Source organism: Callithrix jacchus, chromosome 4 (assembly GCF_049354715.1).
Source record: "Callithrix jacchus isolate 240 chromosome 4, calJac240_pri, whole genome shotgun sequence".
Classification (NCBI taxonomy): Eukaryota; Metazoa; Chordata; class Mammalia; order Primates; family Cebidae; genus Callithrix; species Callithrix jacchus.
The window spans coordinates 45,718,057-45,738,083 of record NC_133505.1 but is presented as its reverse complement, the minus strand read 5'-3'; the positions used below and the strand labels follow the sequence as shown (position 1 = coordinate 45,738,083).

At 44.7% G+C, this 20,027-nt stretch overlaps 2 protein-coding genes across 6 annotated transcripts in view; both read right to left on the bottom strand.

Annotated features, from left to right (window-relative positions):
• RNF8 (ring finger protein 8) overlaps nucleotides 1-20,027 on the bottom strand; it is a 42,667-nt gene continuing 22,640 nt past the window's right edge. For 2 of the 5 annotated variants that reach the window (XM_078369080.1, XM_008994357.3), the window contains exons 5-8: nucleotides 17,168-17,257; nucleotides 14,868-14,975; nucleotides 10,833-11,037; nucleotides 1-483 (exon numbers count right to left, since the gene is read on the bottom strand). In XM_078369080.1, the coding sequence (XP_078225206.1) occupies nucleotides 467-483; nucleotides 10,833-11,037; nucleotides 14,868-14,975; nucleotides 17,168-17,257 (420 nt within the window). In that variant the 3' untranslated portion in view covers nucleotides 1-466. Of the gene's footprint in view, nucleotides 484-2,805; nucleotides 5,524-10,832; nucleotides 11,038-14,867; nucleotides 14,976-17,167; nucleotides 17,258-20,027 lie in introns of those variants that run through there. The other 3 variants (XM_035295515.3, XM_035295512.3, XM_035295513.3) reach the window with 2 other exon arrangements.
• On the bottom strand, nucleotides 7,792-8,934 carry LOC118152843 (large ribosomal subunit protein eL6). Its single transcript, XM_035295517.3, has one exon. It carries the CDS (start codon nucleotides 8,686-8,688, stop codon nucleotides 7,822-7,824), a length of 867 nt encoding a protein of 288 aa, XP_035151408.2. The 5' UTR covers nucleotides 8,689-8,934; the 3' UTR covers nucleotides 7,792-7,821.

Sequence of the window (20,027 nt, the reverse complement as noted above, 5' to 3'; positions counted from 1 at the left end):
TGAGCAACTGACAGGTTTTATTTCCAGGAAATGAGATCGTATTTTCACAAAGAGGTAAGCCATCCTCTCAAAACAGACGCTGCCTTCATGGGCAGCCATGGGGTACACCCAACCTGTCCAAAACAATTGTCAACAGAGGTACTTCTGAGGTATCAAAACAGTAACAACAACAAATTAAAAAAAACAAAACAGAACTCAAATAACTCATTCAACATGTAGTGAGGCAGAGTCTGTGAAGTACCCTGAAGCAGCTGGGCGCCATGAATCCCGGGGGTGCTTCAGCCAAGGATGGCAGCAGGGCTGGCCACCGTGGAAGGCAAGTGACTAAGGGCTTGCTAACTCAGTCTCTGTCCCACAAGACTTCTCAGTTGACCTTCAGAGTAGCAGAGTCGGCCAGAGAGAATCCTCCAGACCATCTCAGGCTCCCAGAGCCTGGCAGTCTTTCAAATGCTCTGAGAGCATGTCTTCAGGACAATCTCTTTGCTTAGAAGAAAAAGAAAAGAGAAATAAGTAACTGAGGAGCCTGCAGTTCCCTTCCCTGGACTCCCTGCTTCCAGCCTCACCACCCCATCTCTTCCTCACACAGCAGCCACAGCAAACTGAGAAAACAGAAGTCAGATCATGTCCCTCTCTGCTCAAAGCCCACTCCCCATTCCTCTCATAGTAAAAGTCCTTTCAAAGGCCTACAAGGCCCTACACCATCTGCGCCTTGCCCAAGCTTCCTCTCCTCATCTCCTACCCACTCCCACCGCTCCCCAGAACTGGCCTCCTTGCTGCTCCTCCCACACGCCAGCATGCTCCCCCTTACCATTCCCTCTTTCTCTACATGGCAGCATGGCCGTCTCCTTCAGAGCCTCCCTCAAATAGTACCTGCTCAGAGGCACCTTCCTTGATTACCCTAACAAGAACTGCCAAGGCTTTCACCATCACCCCTTCCCCACTTCTTGCTTGATTTCTCTCCATAGCACAAATGACATCTAACTTAGATTTTTACTTTCTGTAACCCCGGCATGTAGAACAGTGCCTAACACCAACCTGGCCCTCAATAAATATCTGTAAAAGGATGTTAAAGGAGGGAATGAATTATATACAGGAACAGGCAGGGAGAGGAGGGAGTTCTTCCTCTATCTGGAGAGGGAGGGGACAAGAAAGGCTATTTACTTACTAGCCTCCAGGCTTTTCCAATAGCTTCTGCTTCCTTGATCCCAGAAAGGTGGAGATCCTGGCCTATGCCAAAGGCACAATAAAGTCACCAAGCAAAGTGTCCCCTTTCTCTGAGACCAAAGTCTAGAATGCTTTGGTAGGAGACTGAAAGGGCTACAAAAATTATTTGTCTACCACTTCTGGGTAGCCTTTGAGGTGGTGTGCCTTGGGGCTGGGGATGCCTTCAGTCTTAGAGGGAGAACCAAGTGGGGCTCCCTCCCTCTTAGCTGATGGCCTCAACTACTAGTTCACAGAAGAACACAGAAGCCACAAGAAAGAAATTCTCTCAACTCTCCTCAAGTAAACTTCCATGCCTGTCTGAGCTCTGCCTTCCACAGAATCACACCCTGTCCGCTATCTCGGCTTTCCCACATCCCCTTCTCTACAGGTTCCTTTCAATTTGAGATTTGAACATGCTCGAATCTCTTGTCTTTAAAAAAACAACAAAAACTCCATTTCACTCTACTTCCTCCTCCAAATACAGCCCTCTTTTGGTGGTGGTCCTCACCATCTTAGTCATAGTCAAATTTTGTGAAGAAGTTATCTATTCTTTCTGTACTCCCTCACCTCAAACTCATTCCCCAATCACTGTAAACTGACTTGACTCCACCATCCCACAACTTCTATTAAAGCCACCGATATCCCACATGCCTGCACATTCAATGGGCAATTTTTCATCCTTATCTTGTTTAATGTCTCAGCAGCATTTCAAATGTTGACTTCTCACTTTAAAATTCTTCATAAACTGAAGAGTTTACTGAAGACCTACCATGTGCCAAACACTCTTCTATGCCCTGAGAATACTACAAGTAATAAGATGAAATTCCTGCCCTCCAGGAGTTCAGAAATCTAGAGGCAAGAGTACACTAACAAATATTATTTCAATCTGGCAAATGCTTTCAAAGAATTAAGAGGGCAATGTCTAGGATGTAATGGGGAGAGGCTAACACAGACAAAAGTGTGGACAGGAGAACTCAAAACACACCATCTAACGTCTTTTTTTTTTTTTTTAAAGAGATGGGGGGGGCCTGGTGCGGTGGCTCATGCCTGTAATCCCAGTACTTTGGGAGGTCGAGGTGGGTGGATCACGAGGTCAAGAGATCGAGACCATCCTGGCCAACACGGTGAAACCTGTCTCTACTAAAAATACAAAAATTAGCTGGGCATAGTGGTGCACACCTGTAGTCCCAGCTACTCGGAAGGCTGAGGCAGGGACTGCAGTGAGCCGAGATTGTACCACTGCACTCCGGCCTTGTGACAGAGTGAGACTCAGTCTCAAAAAAAGAAAGAGAGAGACGGAGTCTAGCTCTTTTGCCCAGGCTGGAGAACAGTGGTACAGTAACAGCTTACTGGAGCCTTAAATTCCTGAGTTCAAGGGATGCTCCAACCTCAACCTCCTGAGTAGGTGGGACCACAGGCATGTGCCACCATGCCTAATTGTTTTTGAGATGGGGGGGGGGTCTCACTATGTTGCCCAGGCTGGTCTTGAACTCCTGGCTTCAAGTGATCCTTCCACCTCAGCCTCCCAAGTAGCTGTGAGGATCGGCATGTGCCAATTCCGATGTCATTTGCTGCCTGCCCCACATCCCTCTTTTCCATCTCTTTCTCTTTGGCCATTCATCAGCCTGCTCTGCAGGCTCCTCTTCTTCTACTCATCCCATAAATGTTTGTGTTTCTCCGACTAAGAACTTGCCCTTTGGCTCTTAGCACCACAGAGAGGGTCAGTGGTCCATCCACTTCCATGGCTCATGGTCCCCAAACCTAGAATCTCAACTGGGCCTGTCCTCTAGGCTCCAGATCCACATATTCAAATACCCACTGAACAACAGCTCCACTGATGTCAAGAGCTTTAAACTTTTCAGTTGAAAACTACATTATCTGCCCCAGCTGCTCCTATTTTAGTAAATGCATCATCATCAACTCAGGTGCCCCTAATAGAAAGAAACCTGGGCATGATCTGAGCTCGCTTGCACTCCCCACAGCACATCAGTCCCACAAACATGTAGATTCTGCCTCCGTAACTACCTCTTGCATCTATCCACTCTGGCCCTTCATCCCTGCTGCTACTTCTCTAGCCCAGCCACTATCATCGCCGGCCATGATTACTACCTTTATTCTTGTTCCCAGTACCATGTAGTCTCTTCACTACAGCCAGACTAACCTATCCAGAAGCACACAAACATCAACAGTCAGATCTCCACTTAGTATCTTCTGATAGTTTCCCCTGCCCCTAGACTAATGCTGCAACATGTCTGTAACACCATGACCCAGTTCTGCCCATTTTTCCAGCCTCAATGCTCAACATTCTCTCTAGCACTCTGTATTTCTCCCAGCCCCTCAAAATCCTTTGCTTTTGCTCCATGTCCTTCACTGACTTAGGGAAGCCTTTCCTTGACTTACCACCCTTTACCTCTCATATTGTAGCACTTTACTTCAAGCAGCCTAGGGCCTGCACCTAGAGCAGAAGTTCCATGAGGGCAGAGGCTGCATATGCCCTCTTCATTTTTATCCCCAAGCACTTGGCATTCAGTAGGTGCTAAGAAAAAGGGGAGACCCAGGACTGGGTGTGGTGGCTCATGCCTGTAACTCAAGCACTGTGGGAAGCTGAGGTGGGTTGATCCTATGAGACCAGGAGTTCAAGACCAGGTGACATAATGAAACCCCATCTCTATAGAAAACACAAAAACTTAGCCAGGCATGGTGGCACACCCCTGTAGTCCCAACTACTAGAGAGGCTGAGGTGGGAGGATCACTTCAGCCCAGAAGGCAGAGGTTTGTAGTGAGCTGAGATCATGCCACTGCACTCAGCCTGGGCGACAGAAAAAAAGGAAAGACCCAGAAGAAAGGAAGCAAGAAGAGGTGTTTCTTTGGGGTTGGTTCTGGTTCAAGTTTAATGAGACAAGGGTAAAAGCAGTCCAGACTCTCCAGGGTACAGAAAGTAATTGAAATAGAAGCCCCAGCCAGGAAAAGGAGCATGTCTGGTTATATCAGATTTATTAAGAACCACAGCAGCAGACAGTTGGGACAAAATATATATCCAGCTGATTAGATATAATCAGCCACTCTCTAGGATTAGTTCATAGACTATCAACTTACTCGAGCTTGCTCTAAAAATATTCAGTATTCATCTAGGGTTAACCAAGAAACTCAAAGAAAAGCTGCTTTCGTTAATGACACTGCTCTATATTTGCACAGGTAGTCTGCTAAAATAGACATTCCTGGAAGTAGGTGTGAAAAATCATAAAATTACATGTTCGGAGGGAAGGAGGATCCACTTTTTAGAAAGCCAAAATAACTGTGTTATCACTAAAAACCAAAAAAGGGCAGGAGAAACTTTTACTGTGGGAAACAGCAATGAATAATCTGAAATGTCTCCTGGTAAACACCAGAGATGGCCAGAACTGCTCACGTTCCATCTCCAGGTCCTTTTTCCCAGCCTGATGGAGAAGCTGGGCTGGTGGGCTGCTAGCTGGGCTGCAGCCTCCAGGAGCAATGGGATCCCACCGTGGCCAGCAAGCATTGATTTTCACTTTCAGTACAGCATGGTGTAGGGCTCACTGGAGTCACTGACTCTCCTGCGTTGGATTCCTCAGGGTGTATTTAAAGCTGTTGTAGCCAGGCAGTCAAAGTCAGCCCTGGATCTCTCAACTCTGGCATGCACGGTTCCCTCAAACTCAATCTTCTTTACATTTAGGATGCACTGAAGGATGATTAATAGCATCTAAGAAAGCCACTCTCCGAAGCTGTGAAAACTTTTCTGGGTGCCTGCAGGACGGTAGTAGATTTTGGTGAAAGGGAGAAGACACTCTACCACAGAGCACAAAGTCAGAGAGGAGCCTGTGGCCCTCCAGATGGAAGGACCATTCTGAAATCACAGGATTACAGAGACAATAAGGAATTCGAGGTTCTAGGACTTCCTGCGTTGCTACTCCATACAGTCCAATTAATCCCACAGCGCACCTCTATTTAGTTTCACTGGATGAATAGTTCCTATGATGCTCTTGTCATTTAAAACTGTATATTCTCAGCTGCCAATAAGACTGAGTGATGGGAAAAAAATTAGGCCAGGTACAGTGGCTCACACCTGTAATCCTGGAACTCTGGGAGGCCGAGGCGGGTAGATTGCTTGAGCTCAGGAGTTTGAGATCAACCTGGACAACATGGTGAAACCCTGTCTCTACAAAAAATTAGCTGGGTGTGGTGGCATGCGCCTGTGGTCCCAGCTACTTGGGAGGCTGAGGTAAGAGGATCGCCTGAGGCCAAGGCTGCAGTGAGCTGTGATCACGCCACTGCACTCCAGTCTGGTCACAGAGTGAGACCCTGTTTTCAAAAAAAATGAAGGGAAAGAAATTAAACAGGAAAAATCACATCTTGACGATAAGGAAAGATAATAGGAAACGAGAAAAGAAGGAAAAAAGAAGGGGATGAATAGGGAAGTAGTGATGAAGAAATAAAAAAGCTTCTTGTAACAAGTCTGCTAATGTTCTATCCCATGACAATTTTGCAAAGCATACATTTTTTAAAGTGAAAAGATTTTTAAGAATACAGTGTTACATAACTATTTGAGTACAAGCATGTGGACACTCCCACCACATCCTGACCTTGCCAAGATCCAATTTCCCTTACACAAACACTGTCTTATACAGGGCAGGCAGAAATGCTGACTTCATGCACCTGACCCTGATTCTCTGGGGACAGGACTGAGTAGGTTATGAGTACCTGCTAACAAGTATTCTCTCTGGAAATGTTCAACTTGCCAGACAGGATTACTGCTGCCACTCCCTCAAACCTCCCTTTAAAAGGCTGTCTTTCAGCAAAGGAGGATGGGCATATCGGAGAACCTTACAGGTGGGCTGATGGACAGTCTTCAGAGCCTGGGCTTTGCCGGTTTCTCCTGTCCTGTATCGGGAACACCCTCTACTTCACCTATAGGAAGCTAGCAAGAGATACAGGCTACATAGTCTGACCTGGGTCCATCTTCCCTGAGACTCCCAACCTCTAGAGGGGCCTTTGTCTCACAGATTCACACAAGTTAATAGTTCACAAATGCCTCTCCCCATCTCAGCACACGTGAAGGCCACGGCACACTCTCACTAGTAGCCACAATTCACTATTATAGTAGCAAGGAGCCGGGTGCAGTGGCTCACGCCTGTAATCCCAGCACTTTGGGGGGCTGCGAGGGGCACGTTACTTGAGGTCAGGAGTTGGAGACCAGCCTGGCCAACATAGCGAAACCCTGTCTCTACTAAAAATACAAAAATTAGCTGGGGACGGTGGTGCACACCTGTAATCGCAGCTACTCGGGAGGCTGAGGCAGGAGAATCACTTACACCTGAGAAGCAGAGGTTGCAGTGAGCCAAGATCGCGCCACTGCACTTCAGTCTGGGCGACAGAGCAAGACTCCATTTCCAAAAAAAAAAAAATAGTAGCAAGGGAGCTAAGGAATGTGGTTTGAAAAAGCCCCTTGGTCAAAATCACCGTTCTACAGGACCAAGGAGATTTTACTTCTACATCATTTGTTTTTTTCTGAGTACAACCCAAAGAAACAGCTAGGAAAAGCAAAACATAAGAGTTTTAACAAACACTCTTGTCAACCAACTAACATCAAATGAGAACAGAAGAAACGGGAGGGAGCAGCTGACAGAAGACTGCCCTCTCACCTCACCAGCTCCAGAGGGAGAGCCTCTATAAGGGATTTCAAAAACAACTTTTCCATTCAGAAAAATCGCATGTCCATATCCCAGAGCCACAATGCTTCATGACACAAGACTTGCTGAATGTCTGTCTCGTGCCCTAGCTCCAGAGCATCCGTTCTCCAACTCAGGACCCAGCATCCTAACATTCTCACTCTCCTCCTCTTCTCTGGCCTCACACAAGAGATCAATGGCTAATCAGTCATGAGACTTTACCCCTCCCACTGACACATGAAACTTCAATAACCAGCTGAGGCAGCCTCGAAGTGAGGCTGCTCTTGGTGAAATCAGAATACAGGCATGCCTGCATGGACCACCCCCTACTGCCACAGGCAGGCAGGTCTCTTCTGAATTTATAAGAGCAAGTCCTGAGCCAGGGCCTGCAGTGTTGGGACTTTGACAATTATAGGTGTGCCAATCCTAGTTCCCAGATCCTAAATTTGGTCCTTTTAAAAAATTCCCATGCAACGGGGATTAAACCAGCTTTCAATTGGCCCTGGAATATGGAAGGAAGGTTGGTATTTAAACTGAGAATTTTCTCTAAGCCCAGTGAAGCTGTTGATAACTCTGGCATGTCTTTCCCTAAATTAGGTCTCAGAAAACCTGTCGATCTCTAGAGAAAACCTCAAAGCTGCACTCAGTGCGATAACTACAGAAACCAAGATGGGTGCCAGAACAGTTCCCAGCCGATGCATTTAACAGGAAGCCTGACTCATTTTACTGTGTAGCCCTCTAGTGTTAGCAAAAAGGTGAGAGACACCCTCTTTAGCCTTTGGAGAGAAAAGGGGATCTGTTATTACTCTGCAGAATTAACTCTGTGTCACAGGACTCTGTGAACTTAGGACACAGGGCCCTTCTTTCCTTTCTTTTTTTTTTTTTTTTTTTTTTAAAGGCAATCAGTTATTTAATTAGATTATTAGGACATTTAAAACACCAATTTGTGAGGATAAATTCCATTTGTCAGGGCAAACACAGATCGCAGGTAGCCCTGGAGCTGAGGAATAGCTTTGATTTTTGGTAGAACTTGTGAGTCCACAGCTTTCTGATTAATCTTGCGCTGCTCTGTTATCTCGTATTTCTCTTTTTCTGTGTCGAAGATCTCACCTTCCTGGTGTCTGGGCTTCCGCAGCTTCTTCTTCTTAAAATAAGCATCAGTAAGATGTTTTGGGATTTTTACATTGCTGATATCAATTTTGGTTGAGGTGGCAATGACAAATTTCTGGTGCGTTCTTCGCAGAGGAACTCGATTGAGGACCAGAGGTCCAGTCACAAGTAACAAGCCACTAGCCAGCTGCTTCAGGAAAACCACCCTCTTGCCCCTGTGGCGACCAGTGAGGATGATCAGAATGGTACTGGGGGTAATGCTGGCTCGCAGTTTTCTCACGTGCTGACTAAAGGGTTTTTTGCCGTGGCTCAACAGCTTTCGAGGCACATCTTCAGTAGGATAATACCTAGGCATTTTGCGAAGTTTAACCACCCGGGTGCCGCCGTTTTTGTCACCACCAACTGGTTTTGTAACAGTTGCAAGAACCTTCTCTTTCTTTTTCTTTTCAACCTTGGATTTAGCCGCTGAGTACTTCCTCTTGTACAAGGCTTTTCTGGAATACATGGCAGATCGGGAATACCTGCCAATTCCTCTGACAAGAGCAGGATTGCGGCTGCAATGGGGCTTCCCCTTCTTGGGCTTTTTAGCCTTGAGGCTACCCTTTTTCACTTTGCTACCAGCATCAGCCTTCTTGGCTTCAGGTTTCTTCTCTTTAGTATCCGGCTTCTCAACTTTTTCACCGGCCATCAGTCCGCTACGGGTCCCCGAAAGGTCCTTGTTCCTCCCGGCCCAAGAGACTGGCGAACAGTCGGTAGAAGACACTATGGCATTCTACAGTGCCCCGCTGCAAACCCAAACGGCAAAAATGAAGCGCTGGGAAGGCCTCTCAGTTAGCCGTGGGTACGTCGGACCCCTGTAGGTGGTGACTGGATGCCCTCTAGGTTCGGATGGCGAAGGATTGGCAGTGCTGAACTCGAGTCTTGCAGAAAGACCAACCGTTCCTCTCTTTCCTTTCTTTTTGAGACACAGTCTCACTCTGTCACCCAGACTGGAGTGTAGCGGTGCAATCTCCGCTCACTGCAACCTCTGCCTCCCAGGTTCAAGTGATTCTTCTGCCTCAGCTTTCTAAGAGGCAAGACATAAATTTGTTTTTCTTTTAAAAAAATTTGTTTTATAAAAGCATCAGATTGGCGGAAAATAATTATAATTTTTATTGTTTGTTTTTGTTTTATTTCCAGACAGGGTCTCACTCTGTCGCCCAGGCTGGAGTGCAGTGACGCCATCATGGCTCACTGCAGCCCCCACATCACAGGCTCAAGTGATCTTGCCACCCCAGCCTCCTGACTAGCTGGGACTACAGACTGTGCCACCATGTCTGGGACTAGAGGTGTACACCACCACGCCCAGCTAATTTTTTTGTTTTTAGTAGAGACAGGGTTTCACCACGTTGGCCAGGCTGGTCTCGAACTCCTGACCTCATCCTCCCAAAGTGCTGGGATAACAGGCGTGAACCACAAGTGCCCGCTTCTTCTTTCCCGTTCTAATGTTTTGTGAAGCCATTTACCGTGCTTAGATTGCAAGGAGGGAACTTAGGTGGTGGACTGGGTGAAAAAAACCATGGGGGTCCCTAGGTTTACCCCTCAACCCCATCCCTCGACTCAGCATACTTCAGCTGAAAGGTCACAACCTGATCTTGGCCAGATCTGGGTTCCCAGATCACTGCTCCTCTCAATAAGGCAAAGAAGGAAGAAGAAAACATTCACAAGGCCTCCACAGATACTTTCTAAGCTTTGGCATCATGTGAATATTATGTCTTGTGTGGGCCACACTGGGAACTGGGGCAGGGCAGGTCACTGCTTCTCATGCCTGTGTTTTGCTTGTGCTATTGCCTCTGCTTGGAAAGCTAACCTCCTAGGGAACCTTTAAGGCTCATTCAAATGTCATTTCCTCGATGAAGCTTTCTCCCATAGCTGTACTTGCCCAGGCCACATCAGGTGTGTCTCCTCCTCTGAAGTTTCATAGCACCCTGATATGGAACTCATCATACTATCTACTTGCCTATCTCCTCCACCAGGCATGAGTGCTATAAGGGCTGAGATAATGTCTTATCTTTTTCTCCCAATGCCTAGTGTAGTATTCCTATAAATGCTTACGGAGTGATGGGAGGTGAAAAGGAAGAGCAATGGGATTCTGCCAGAATCAAGTAGCTCTTGGAGGTGAAAATCTGTGGGGGGCTTAAATTTAGGCACAAAACCCAAGAGCACACAGCTGTCAGTAAAGTGGTAAAACTTCAGTTCCAGTGAATGAACTTCCAAAGGCCGACCGACCCTCCCACAGGTCAGGATGTATTCCTTGGGCATAAAAGGCTCAGACACACATCCTGCTCAGCCTCTGCACTTCCTGCCTCTGTGACAAGCTTGCTGCCTCCATTCTGGGGGACCAACTGAGAGCCAGTTTCAAACCACAGCTGCAAGTCAGCATCAGATTCCTGGCTCTACTATCCTATTTATAACTCACTGTATACCCAACTTAAGGGTTTTGCAACACCTGGACAGCAACTAAGGGTCTTGACAACAGCACCATCTAGTGATTGGTGCAGCAGAACGTCTGACTGTGTTTTTTTAAAAAATCACATCTTTATTTTACCCCCACAACCAAGGCACACGTACTTAGCCTTCCACTGTCCTGCTGCTCAAGTAACAGTTGCGGTGAATTCTATCTCAACTCTTCCTCTCATGCATTCTTTAACTCCCTTTACTCCTCCCCATTTATTCCACCTCTTCCCTAGTTTAAGAATCATTTATCTGACTCTCTCTTCCAAAAAAATGTGCTGAAGTTTTGAAGTAAGTTAAGTCCTTTCTTGAGGGGCAGGGATTCTTACATCCACTCACCTTTTCGTTCCCTAATGAGAACAATCCGTCGTTCTTTCACTTCTGAGCTCAGATTATCTACCATCTTATTAATGCAATTGTCCAGAACCAAAGAGTATGTTTTGGACTCAATGTTCTTCCGACAAATGGGGCATTCTATCTTCCGCTTCATCCATTCACTGATACAGTAGGAACAGAAACTGTGGGCACAGTTCAAGGTGACAGCCTACAATGGGAATGTGAACACACACATCAGAACCTTCATGGCTACTTTCTCAGGATGCTTGTGATCTCAAAGTTAGCACAAGAGCAAATGTCAAAGGCCAAATGGAAAGTTAACCACAATCCCATGTCCAGGGCTTACAAAGAGCATTAGAATCATTCTTAGGGTTGGGCCAGGCGCAATAGATCATGCCTGTAATCCTAGCACTTTGGAAGGCCGAGGTGGGTGGATCACCTGAGGTCAGGAGTTCGAGACCTGCCTGGGCAACATGGCAACACCTTGTCTCTACTAAAAATATGCAAATTAGCCAGTCATAGTGGTACACACCAGTAGTCCCAGCTACTCAGGTAGCTGAGGCACAAGATTCGCTTGAACCCAGGAGGTGGAGGTCACAGCGAGCCAAAATTATACCACTGCACTCTGGCCTGGGTGACAGAAGGAGACTCTTTCTCCAATCTATCTATCTATCTATCTATCTATCTATCTATCTATCTATCTTAGGGTTGGGAAATTTTAAGCTTTATGTTAGACAATTATTTTCTTTTGTCAAAGTTAAGGTCACAGACTCAGGCTCCAGGCAGGCTGATTTATCTGTTTCAGTCCACCAACTCAGACCACACTGCCAATGTGGGGACCACCTTGCAAACAAAATGTTACTGGATATGAGTAGGACTAGTAATTGTTCCCTAATGAGAACAATTTGTGAATGCTTACACCTCTAATCCCAGCACTTGGGGGGCTGAAGCTGGTGGATTGCTTGAGCCCAGAAATTCGAGACCAGCCTGGGAGACATGGTGAAACCTCAGCTTTCAAAGAAAAAAAAAAAAAAAAATAGCCAGGCATGGTGGCACAGTCTGTAGTCCCAGCGAGTCAGGAGGCTGGGGTGGCAAGATCACTTGAGCCTGTGACGTGGGGGCTGCAGTGAGCCATGATGGTGTCACTGCACTCCAGCCTAGGTGACAGAGTGAGACCCTGTCTGGAAATAAAACAAAAACAAACAAAAAAAATTATAATTATTTTCCACCAATCTGATGCTTTTATAAAACAAATTTTTTAAAAGAAAAACAAATTTATGTCTTGCTAATTAATAAAGGAAAGAGAATGCATACTAAATATTAGTATACAGAATTACATAAGATGTCATCTTCAAAGAAACTAAAACAGTAAAATAATATAGAAGGCAACTAAAAATGCTAAGCAAAAAAGAAACTAAAAAAGTAAAAATACAACGAATTTTTTGACAGTGCCTGAATATCTAAATAAATGGGCCAATAAAGAGAGAAAGCAAAAGGAAGCCTGTATTTGAGGGACTCCTCTGAATAGTCCCTCTGGTCAATTTCTGCCAGAGCCCTTTTCACTCCTAAAAATATAAACCTCTCTTTTTTACTCTTGTTTATGTACATCTCCTAAGATACAACTTTTTCTGAGGCTCAAAAGTCCTCATTCCTGCTTTTAGGATAACAGTGCAAAATAACATGGATACTATGTATTTTTCAAATGCCAATCTGAGCACAGAAGCTAGAAAACACTGTGTTTATTATATGAGACAAGCTCTCATAAACAGTCCTGAAAACCCATCTGACAAAAATGAAACATCTGGCCAGGCTCACTGTAATCCCAGTACTTTGGGAGGCCATGGGAGTCCAAGGCAGGCAGATCATCTGAGGTCAGGAGTTCAAGACCAGCCTGGCCAACATGGTGAAATCCCATCTTTAAATACAAAAAAAATTAGTTAAGTGTGGTGGTGGGTGCCTGTAGTCCCAGCTACTTGGGAGGCTGAGGCAGGATCGCTTGAACCTAGGAGGTGAAGGTTACAGTGAGCAGAGATTGTGCCACTGCACTCCAGCCTAGGCGACACAGTGAGACTCTGTCTCAAAAATAAACAAACAAATAAATAAGTAAAATACAACATCTTTCTGAGACTGATTTTAAGAGGTGATCAGTAGAGTAGATAAGACAGTATTCTGTGAATAAAACACAGGTTAAATTAATTAAGTCTTATGTCTCTGCAGATGCTCCCAGTTGGCTAACTCATCATTTATTTCAACCCCCTTTCCTTGTTTTCCTCCACTGGAGTCCATAAACCCTGTCAAACCAATACTGAGTTTCTCCAAAGTATGGAATCATTATGGGGGAAATTATGACCTGAAGTCTAATCCAGAGCAAAAGAAACAGGTCTGCCCAGGAGAGATTTTTCAAGAGGCTAACGGACCCAACCTCCCTAAAGATCACCTGAGAAAAGAAAGCTGTGTGTGTATACAGTACCCTTTTTTTTTTTTTTGAGACAGAGTCTCGCTCTGTAACCCATGCTGGAGTGCAGCAGTGGTGTGATCTCAGCTCACTGCAATCTCCGCCTCCTGGGTTCAAGCAATTCTCCTGCTTCAGCCTCCCGAGTAGCTAGGATTACAGGTGCACACCACTACGCCAGGCTAATTTTTGTATTTTTAGTAGAGGCGGGGTTTTGCCATGTTTACCAGCCTGGTCCCAAACTCTTGACCTCAGGTGATCCACACACCTCAGCCTCCCAAAGTGCTCAGATTATAGGCGTGAGCTATTGCACCCGACCTGCATTTTTCTTTTTATTTTTGTTTTCATTTTTCTTTTTTTACTGCCTTGCTCTGTCATCCAGGCTGGAGTACAGTGGCGTGATCTTGGCTCACTGGAGCCTCTATATCCCGAATTGAAGTGATTCTTTTGCCTCAGCCTCCTGAGTAGCTGGGACTACAGGCACATACTATCACGCCCAGCTAATTCTTGTATTTTTAGTAGAGACAGGGTTTCACCATGTTGGCCAGGCTGGTCTCAAACTCCTGACCTCAAGTGATCTGCATGCCTTGGCCTCCCAAAGTGCTGAGATTACAGGTGTGAGCCACTGCACTCAGCCTTCTTTTTAAAGGAGTCTGAAAAGCACTGTCATTTAGCAACTTGAGTTTAACACTTGTGGTCTAAGATGAACTGGTCACAAATGGCAGAATTTGTTAAATAAATAATAAGCCAGTGCAAAAATTATGATAGGCTAAGGAATGGTAGGAAGATGTTTCATTTCCATAAGGAGCCTCAGAGTCCCTGAAATATATTCAGCTTGGGCACTGAATTCCCAAAGTGACCACATTTTAATGACATTTACCTGTTTAAAAGGCTGCACTATAAGCATATTCTCAGCATTGCGCCCGTTCAGAGTAAAGAATAGCTTTATTGAGCAGCTTTATTCTGATACTTCCAAAATCTAATTTGGCCCCTTTTCCCCCTCAACAACAAAGAGATAAAGGCTTCATTTGCAGCTAAAAATGTTAATCATACCAAATAAACATTTAAGAATAGATGAAATACCAAAAAAGGACACTGAAAGGAAAGATTATAAAAACAAATGAGAAGGGTGCATCTCTAGAGGTCACCTTGAAATCAAACAGTTATAAGTTCCTGGAAGAAAAGCTCTTCAGAATGTTTCCCTATAGCAGAAGCAGCCTGTAGAGCCCAGGCTCCACTCAGGTTTGGAAGAATAAGAAGGGGTTGGCCAGGTGCGGTGGCTCATGCCTGTAATCCCAGCACTTTGGGAGGTCGAGGTGGGTGGATCACCTGCGCTCAGGAGTTCGAGACCAGCCTGGCCAACATGGCAAAACCCCATGTCTACTAAAAACACAAAAAATTAGCCAGGCATGGTGGCCCATGCCTGTAATCCTAGCTACTATGGAAGCTGAGGCACAAGAACTGCTTGAGCCCGGGAGGTAGAGGTTGCAGTGAGCCGAGATCATGCCACTGCACTCCAGCCTGGGTGGCAGAGCGAGACTCTGTCTCAAAGAAAAAAGAAGGGGTGAGCAACTGTTCATAATTACCTCAATGAAGTATTCTGAACAAATAATACATTGGAGCTCATTCTCTAGCACATCATTCATGTGGCTGAGAACTTCTTCCTTCTGTGCTTGCATCTTCTCCTTCTCTTCCTGCAAGACACACGACCCCAACCTGTCATTCAGCGAACCAACAAAAATGTAAAATGGGACAGGGAGCAGGGTTAATTTTCTAAAATAGGATTCAGTCTTAATTAATGATTCATTCTGGTGCAGCAACATGAGAATAAAACAGGGTGCTGTTTCTCAATACTTGTTTTCTAATACAGAGTACTAACCTCCTTTATTTTCCCTCCCTACTTGCTATGGTCTGAATGTTTGTGTTTCCCCCCAAATTCCCATGCTGAAACTTAATTTCAAATGTGACGGTGTTAAGAGGTGGGGCCTTTGGGCGGTGACTAGGCCATGAGGGCTCCATGCTCATAAATGGGGTTAGTGGCCTGTATAAAACGGGCCCAAGGAGAGCTTGTTTGCCCCTTCCACCATGTAGGGACACAGCAAGACTCCAGTCAGAAGACAGCCCTCACCAGATACCAAATATGCCAGCACCCTGATCTTGGATTTCCCAACCTCCAGTACCGTGAGAAATAAATTTCTGTTGTTTTTAAGCTACGCAGTTTAAGGGTTTTTTTCATAGTAACCTGAATGGACTAAAACACCACTTTTTCAGTATTTCCATTGTAGTTTCTGTCTCCTCCAAAAGTAATCAAATGAGAAAAAATGCAGGTGGTATACTAACCACACCAACCGCTCAAGACCAGATGGGATATTAAGTAGTCTACAGAAAGCTGTAGCTCAGATGTTACATAAAATCATCCCCAACAATTAAAAACTCACCAGACAAGAAAAGAGACATAAATAGTCCAGAAAGGCAGGAAACATGAATTAGTTTTAAAGTTGCTGTGTTCTTTGCAGCTGTCTCTTCTATAAAGTAAGGTATACCTCTGAAGCCAGAAAACTGGAGAGAGGGCCTCTTGAACTACCTTCAGGCTCCATGCTCCATGATACCTGCCACTTCCCACTCCTGCAGAGGCCTGTAGTACCATCTCCCTGTGCTTTCCCCAAGAGGTCAGACTACTTTTTAAGTAGGATCCTAGATATGCTCGCTTGAAGCAGACATTTATCTTAGTACTTCATACCCAAAACAGAAAGCATTAAGAGTCCCTGAGGGGGAGTGGAAAGACCATTTGGGTATATATGAGTGGCTGGCTCATTTTTCATCTTTTTATTTTCTTTTCCACTCAAAGCAAAGACTGGCAGACTGCTTAGGGTAGTGAAAAAGGTCTGGACCCATTTCTAACTATAGTCAAATTCCCTGAGAACTTATGAATCACTGGGTATAAAAAGATGTGGTAGTTTCTTGGAGGTTGGAGAGGAAGGTATTATGTGATTTAAAAAGGAAATCAAACCAACTAAAACAAGTCCCTCCTTCAGCTCTAGGTCTGTACATGGAGGGGGCAGGATGAGAGATTAGTCAGACTTAGGTGTTAACTTCAAGTCAGAGGTTGCAAATTGGTGGTCTGTGGACTGGATCCACCCTGCAGACTTGTTTAGTTTGGCCTTCATATTAAACACGCACACACACACAAAGCTGAAGTTGTTACCAATACGTAAAAATTAAGATATTTCACTTAAACATTTGGATTTTCATCTGCTGTGGAGACATCAGAAGATCTGACAACACTGGGCCTGCACTTCTGGATGGCAACAATCGGCTGAGCAGAGAAGAGTGGCCTCCTGGGATGCGAGTGGGTGCAAGTACCCCTATCCAGTGAGCCATAGGCTGCTCAGCTCCCCACTGTGTTCTTACATTCAGGCCACCTCACTCACTTCTATTACCAGTCTGGCCCTGGTGAGCACTTGGTTTATAACCCCTAAGTCAAGAGTTCTACTTATTTGACATGGGAAGGAATTGCATTAAGTAATTCACTTTAGTTTATGTAATTCAAATTACACAGTTCAAGAAGAACTATTTCTTGACTACAGTATTCCTCAGTCTGTCTCAGTGACACACCTTGAAGGAGTATTCACCATGGACAAAGGACTAGAATGCAGGATGCAAGTGTAATATTCCCAGCATTTTGCTTCTGAACAAGGGGAAGAAATAGATGTTGTCTTACAGGCAGAACCTTCTGCAGGCCTCAATAATTTTATGGATTATTTCCCCAGAGGCAAGGAGCAGTCATAATCTCTCTCTTCATTTACCATAGCAACCCTTGCACTGCTGAAAATGCTGAGTTGCATGCACTAACCAAATTCTAAACCTCCCATCTTCTTTCCAGTACCTTGGTCTGCTCCAATTCTTTGTTCTTGGCTTGAATAATTGCTTCAAAATCCTTCTTGCTGCGATTTAGCTCTTCCATTACAGCCCGATGCTGCAAAAACATAGCAGATACATACTCAGGATGAACTACACGGCATCCTTCTTTTAAGCCACAAACATGCCTGTTCTCTCCCTCTAGTTAGTGACTTTGGTTCAGGGATGGATAAATTGGCAATTTCAAAATAATGCCTTTATTCCATCAGGCTGTCTTACTTACCTGCTGCTTTTTTCAGGGGAAACGGCAGTTACAGAAGGTGGCCCACCAAATGCACTAGGGACTCTGAAATTAACCCAACATTGGTGGCCATCCAAGTCAACTGAAGAACTTTCACTGTGTCCCTGAGTCTGCTTCTGTAGGTTTGGCTTGGGGCTCAGAAATGTGCTTGTTTTTTAAAGCCACCCAAGTGATTCTAGGAACCAGTATTTAAGAACTAGTAAGTAATTACAACCTATTCAGGACTAGAAGTGGCTTTTATGAAATAATCAGGGGGAAATGGGAATCAGAAAAACTAGACAGTCATTTTCATTGAAATAAAAAAGATCTTTAACCTATTTATTCTACAAATTATACACTACAAATGCTCATAAGACAATGCTGCCTGAACCCTGCCACTATCTTCTGGAAGAAGGCAAACCTTGGAGCTAACCACTCATTCACTGTGACTGCCTATGTTGACTGTTAAGAGGTTTCACATCTATGAAACATAATTTATGAGCACCCTCATGCTTAAGTATAGATTTTATTTTAGAATCTCACCTCAAATCCTTTTTAAAAGAAGGTGGAATAAGTATTTTTGAAAAGATATTATTCAAGAACCAAATTTTAAAATGTGTAATCTCCTGGGGGGGAAAAAAAGCAGTTATGTCAGAAAGCCTGGGTCTTCAACTTGACTCACTAATTAGATACGTGTATCTTAACTTTCTCATCTATAAAATGGGAAAATATGGCTGGTTGTGATGGCTCACACCTGTAATCCTAGCACTTTAGGAGGCTGGGGCAGATGGATCACTTGAGCTCAGGAGTTTGAGACCAGCCTGGGCGATATGGTGAAACCCCAGCTCTACCAAACATACAAAAAATTTGCTGGGCATGGTGGCATGCGCCTGTGGTTCCAGCTACCCAGGAGATTGAAGTGGGAGGATCACCTGAGCCCAGCAGGTGGAGACTGCATTGAGCGGAGTTTGCACCACTGCACTACAGCCTGGGTGACAGAATGAGACACTGTCTCAAAATAAAAATAAAAATAAACTGGGAAAATAGGTGTCCCCTCCTACCTCAGTGTTGATAAGAAAATAAAGTAACAGGCTGGGTGCAGTGGCTCACGCCTGTAATCCCAGCACTTTGGGAGGCAGAGGCAGGTGGATCACCTGAGGTTGGGAGTTCAAGACCAGCCTGACCAACATGGAGAAAATCCATCTCTATTAAAAATACAAAATTAGCCAGGCATGGTAGCGCAAGCCTGTAATCCCAGCTACTTGGTAGGCGAGGCTGAGGCAGGAGAATCGTTTGAACCTAGGAGGTGGAGGTTGCAGTGACCTGAGATTGTGACATTGAACTCCAGACTGGGCAAGAAGAGCACAACTCCACCTCAAAATATAAAGAAACAAATAAAATAAAACAAAGCAAAATAACAGGTATGAAAAGCATTAAGGGAAGTTTTTTGAGCTGTATATAAATGCAAGTTTTTACAATGGTCTGGTAAAAAAACAGCTTTCAAAGAGACAAGCATGGTAGAACAAAAAACTACCATCACCATTGCTTCACCTGAGAGTGGCATGATGGTATAGAACCATGACCTAAGAGTATCACATCTGAAGCTAATAAATGTGTGGACAAGCATCCCATGCTGAATGATAGTGTGTTTTCCTGGAAGGGAACTCAGTGATCCCTCAGGGATTTCCAACTGCAGAACCATATCCTTTTTCAATCTCGAAACAATGTCTGAATATTAACCTAATAATGCTCCAAAGGGGAAACACGCCTACTCTCCCACCCTAGAAAATAAACTCAAAAGACAAAATTCTAAAAAGATTGAATTAATTTTCATCTAACTCTTTCCAAAGCTATTTGTGCAACCCTCAAGGAGATCAAGGCAAGCACCTTGTCATAATACTATATGACTGTTTGCACTATAAGATTGGGAGGTAGGTTTACAGTAAAAGAATGTAAGGATAAATTCCTCTGAACAAATTCAAATGAGATTTGCTCACTTTCCCCAATGAGATGAACCATCCTGACTAAATGTGCACTAAACTTAATCATAATACATTAAAGGTGGAAGACAAGGCAGGTTTTAAAGATGCAAAAGCACAGAAAAAAAAATAACCAAATGAGAGTAGTCAGGTTAAATTAAATAAATTACAGGCAATCTTTTAGGAGAATTTTAGTCCTGTTGAGTTTTACCTATTCAATAAATTGATATGTTTTGTTGATTGTTAAACTACACATTCTCAACCAGGCCTAAAATGCTTAACTGGTACATTCTTGAATTGTTTCTGGTTGATCACAGCTCAGGGACAGTGCAGTAACAGAGGCCTTCACGGGCCCTGGTGGCCAAGTCATAGCTCACATTTTCCCTCTGCTGCCCTCACCTTTCTGGAAGTGGAGCAACTTCCCCAGAGAGCCTCCTAACTGCTAAAGCTCCAGTCCATCTTGGCCAGAGCAACTTCTCCTGAGATGAAGATGTTAACTTTTCATGCGTGTCTGGCATGTCTGTAAGGCTCCGAATCTCTTACCTGATGGTGTGAGCAGCTGCCACCCACCTGCTCTATTTGCAGACTGGAGATGCCACAGAGGTATGGGCGCAGCAGCAGAGGCAGCC

What these genes read in the sequence shown, in the direction of transcription:
- LOC118152843 (XM_035295517.3), bottom strand. Translation starts at nt 8,688, where the DNA reads ATGGCCGGTGAAAAAGTTGAGAAGCCGGATACTAAAGAGAAGAAACCT.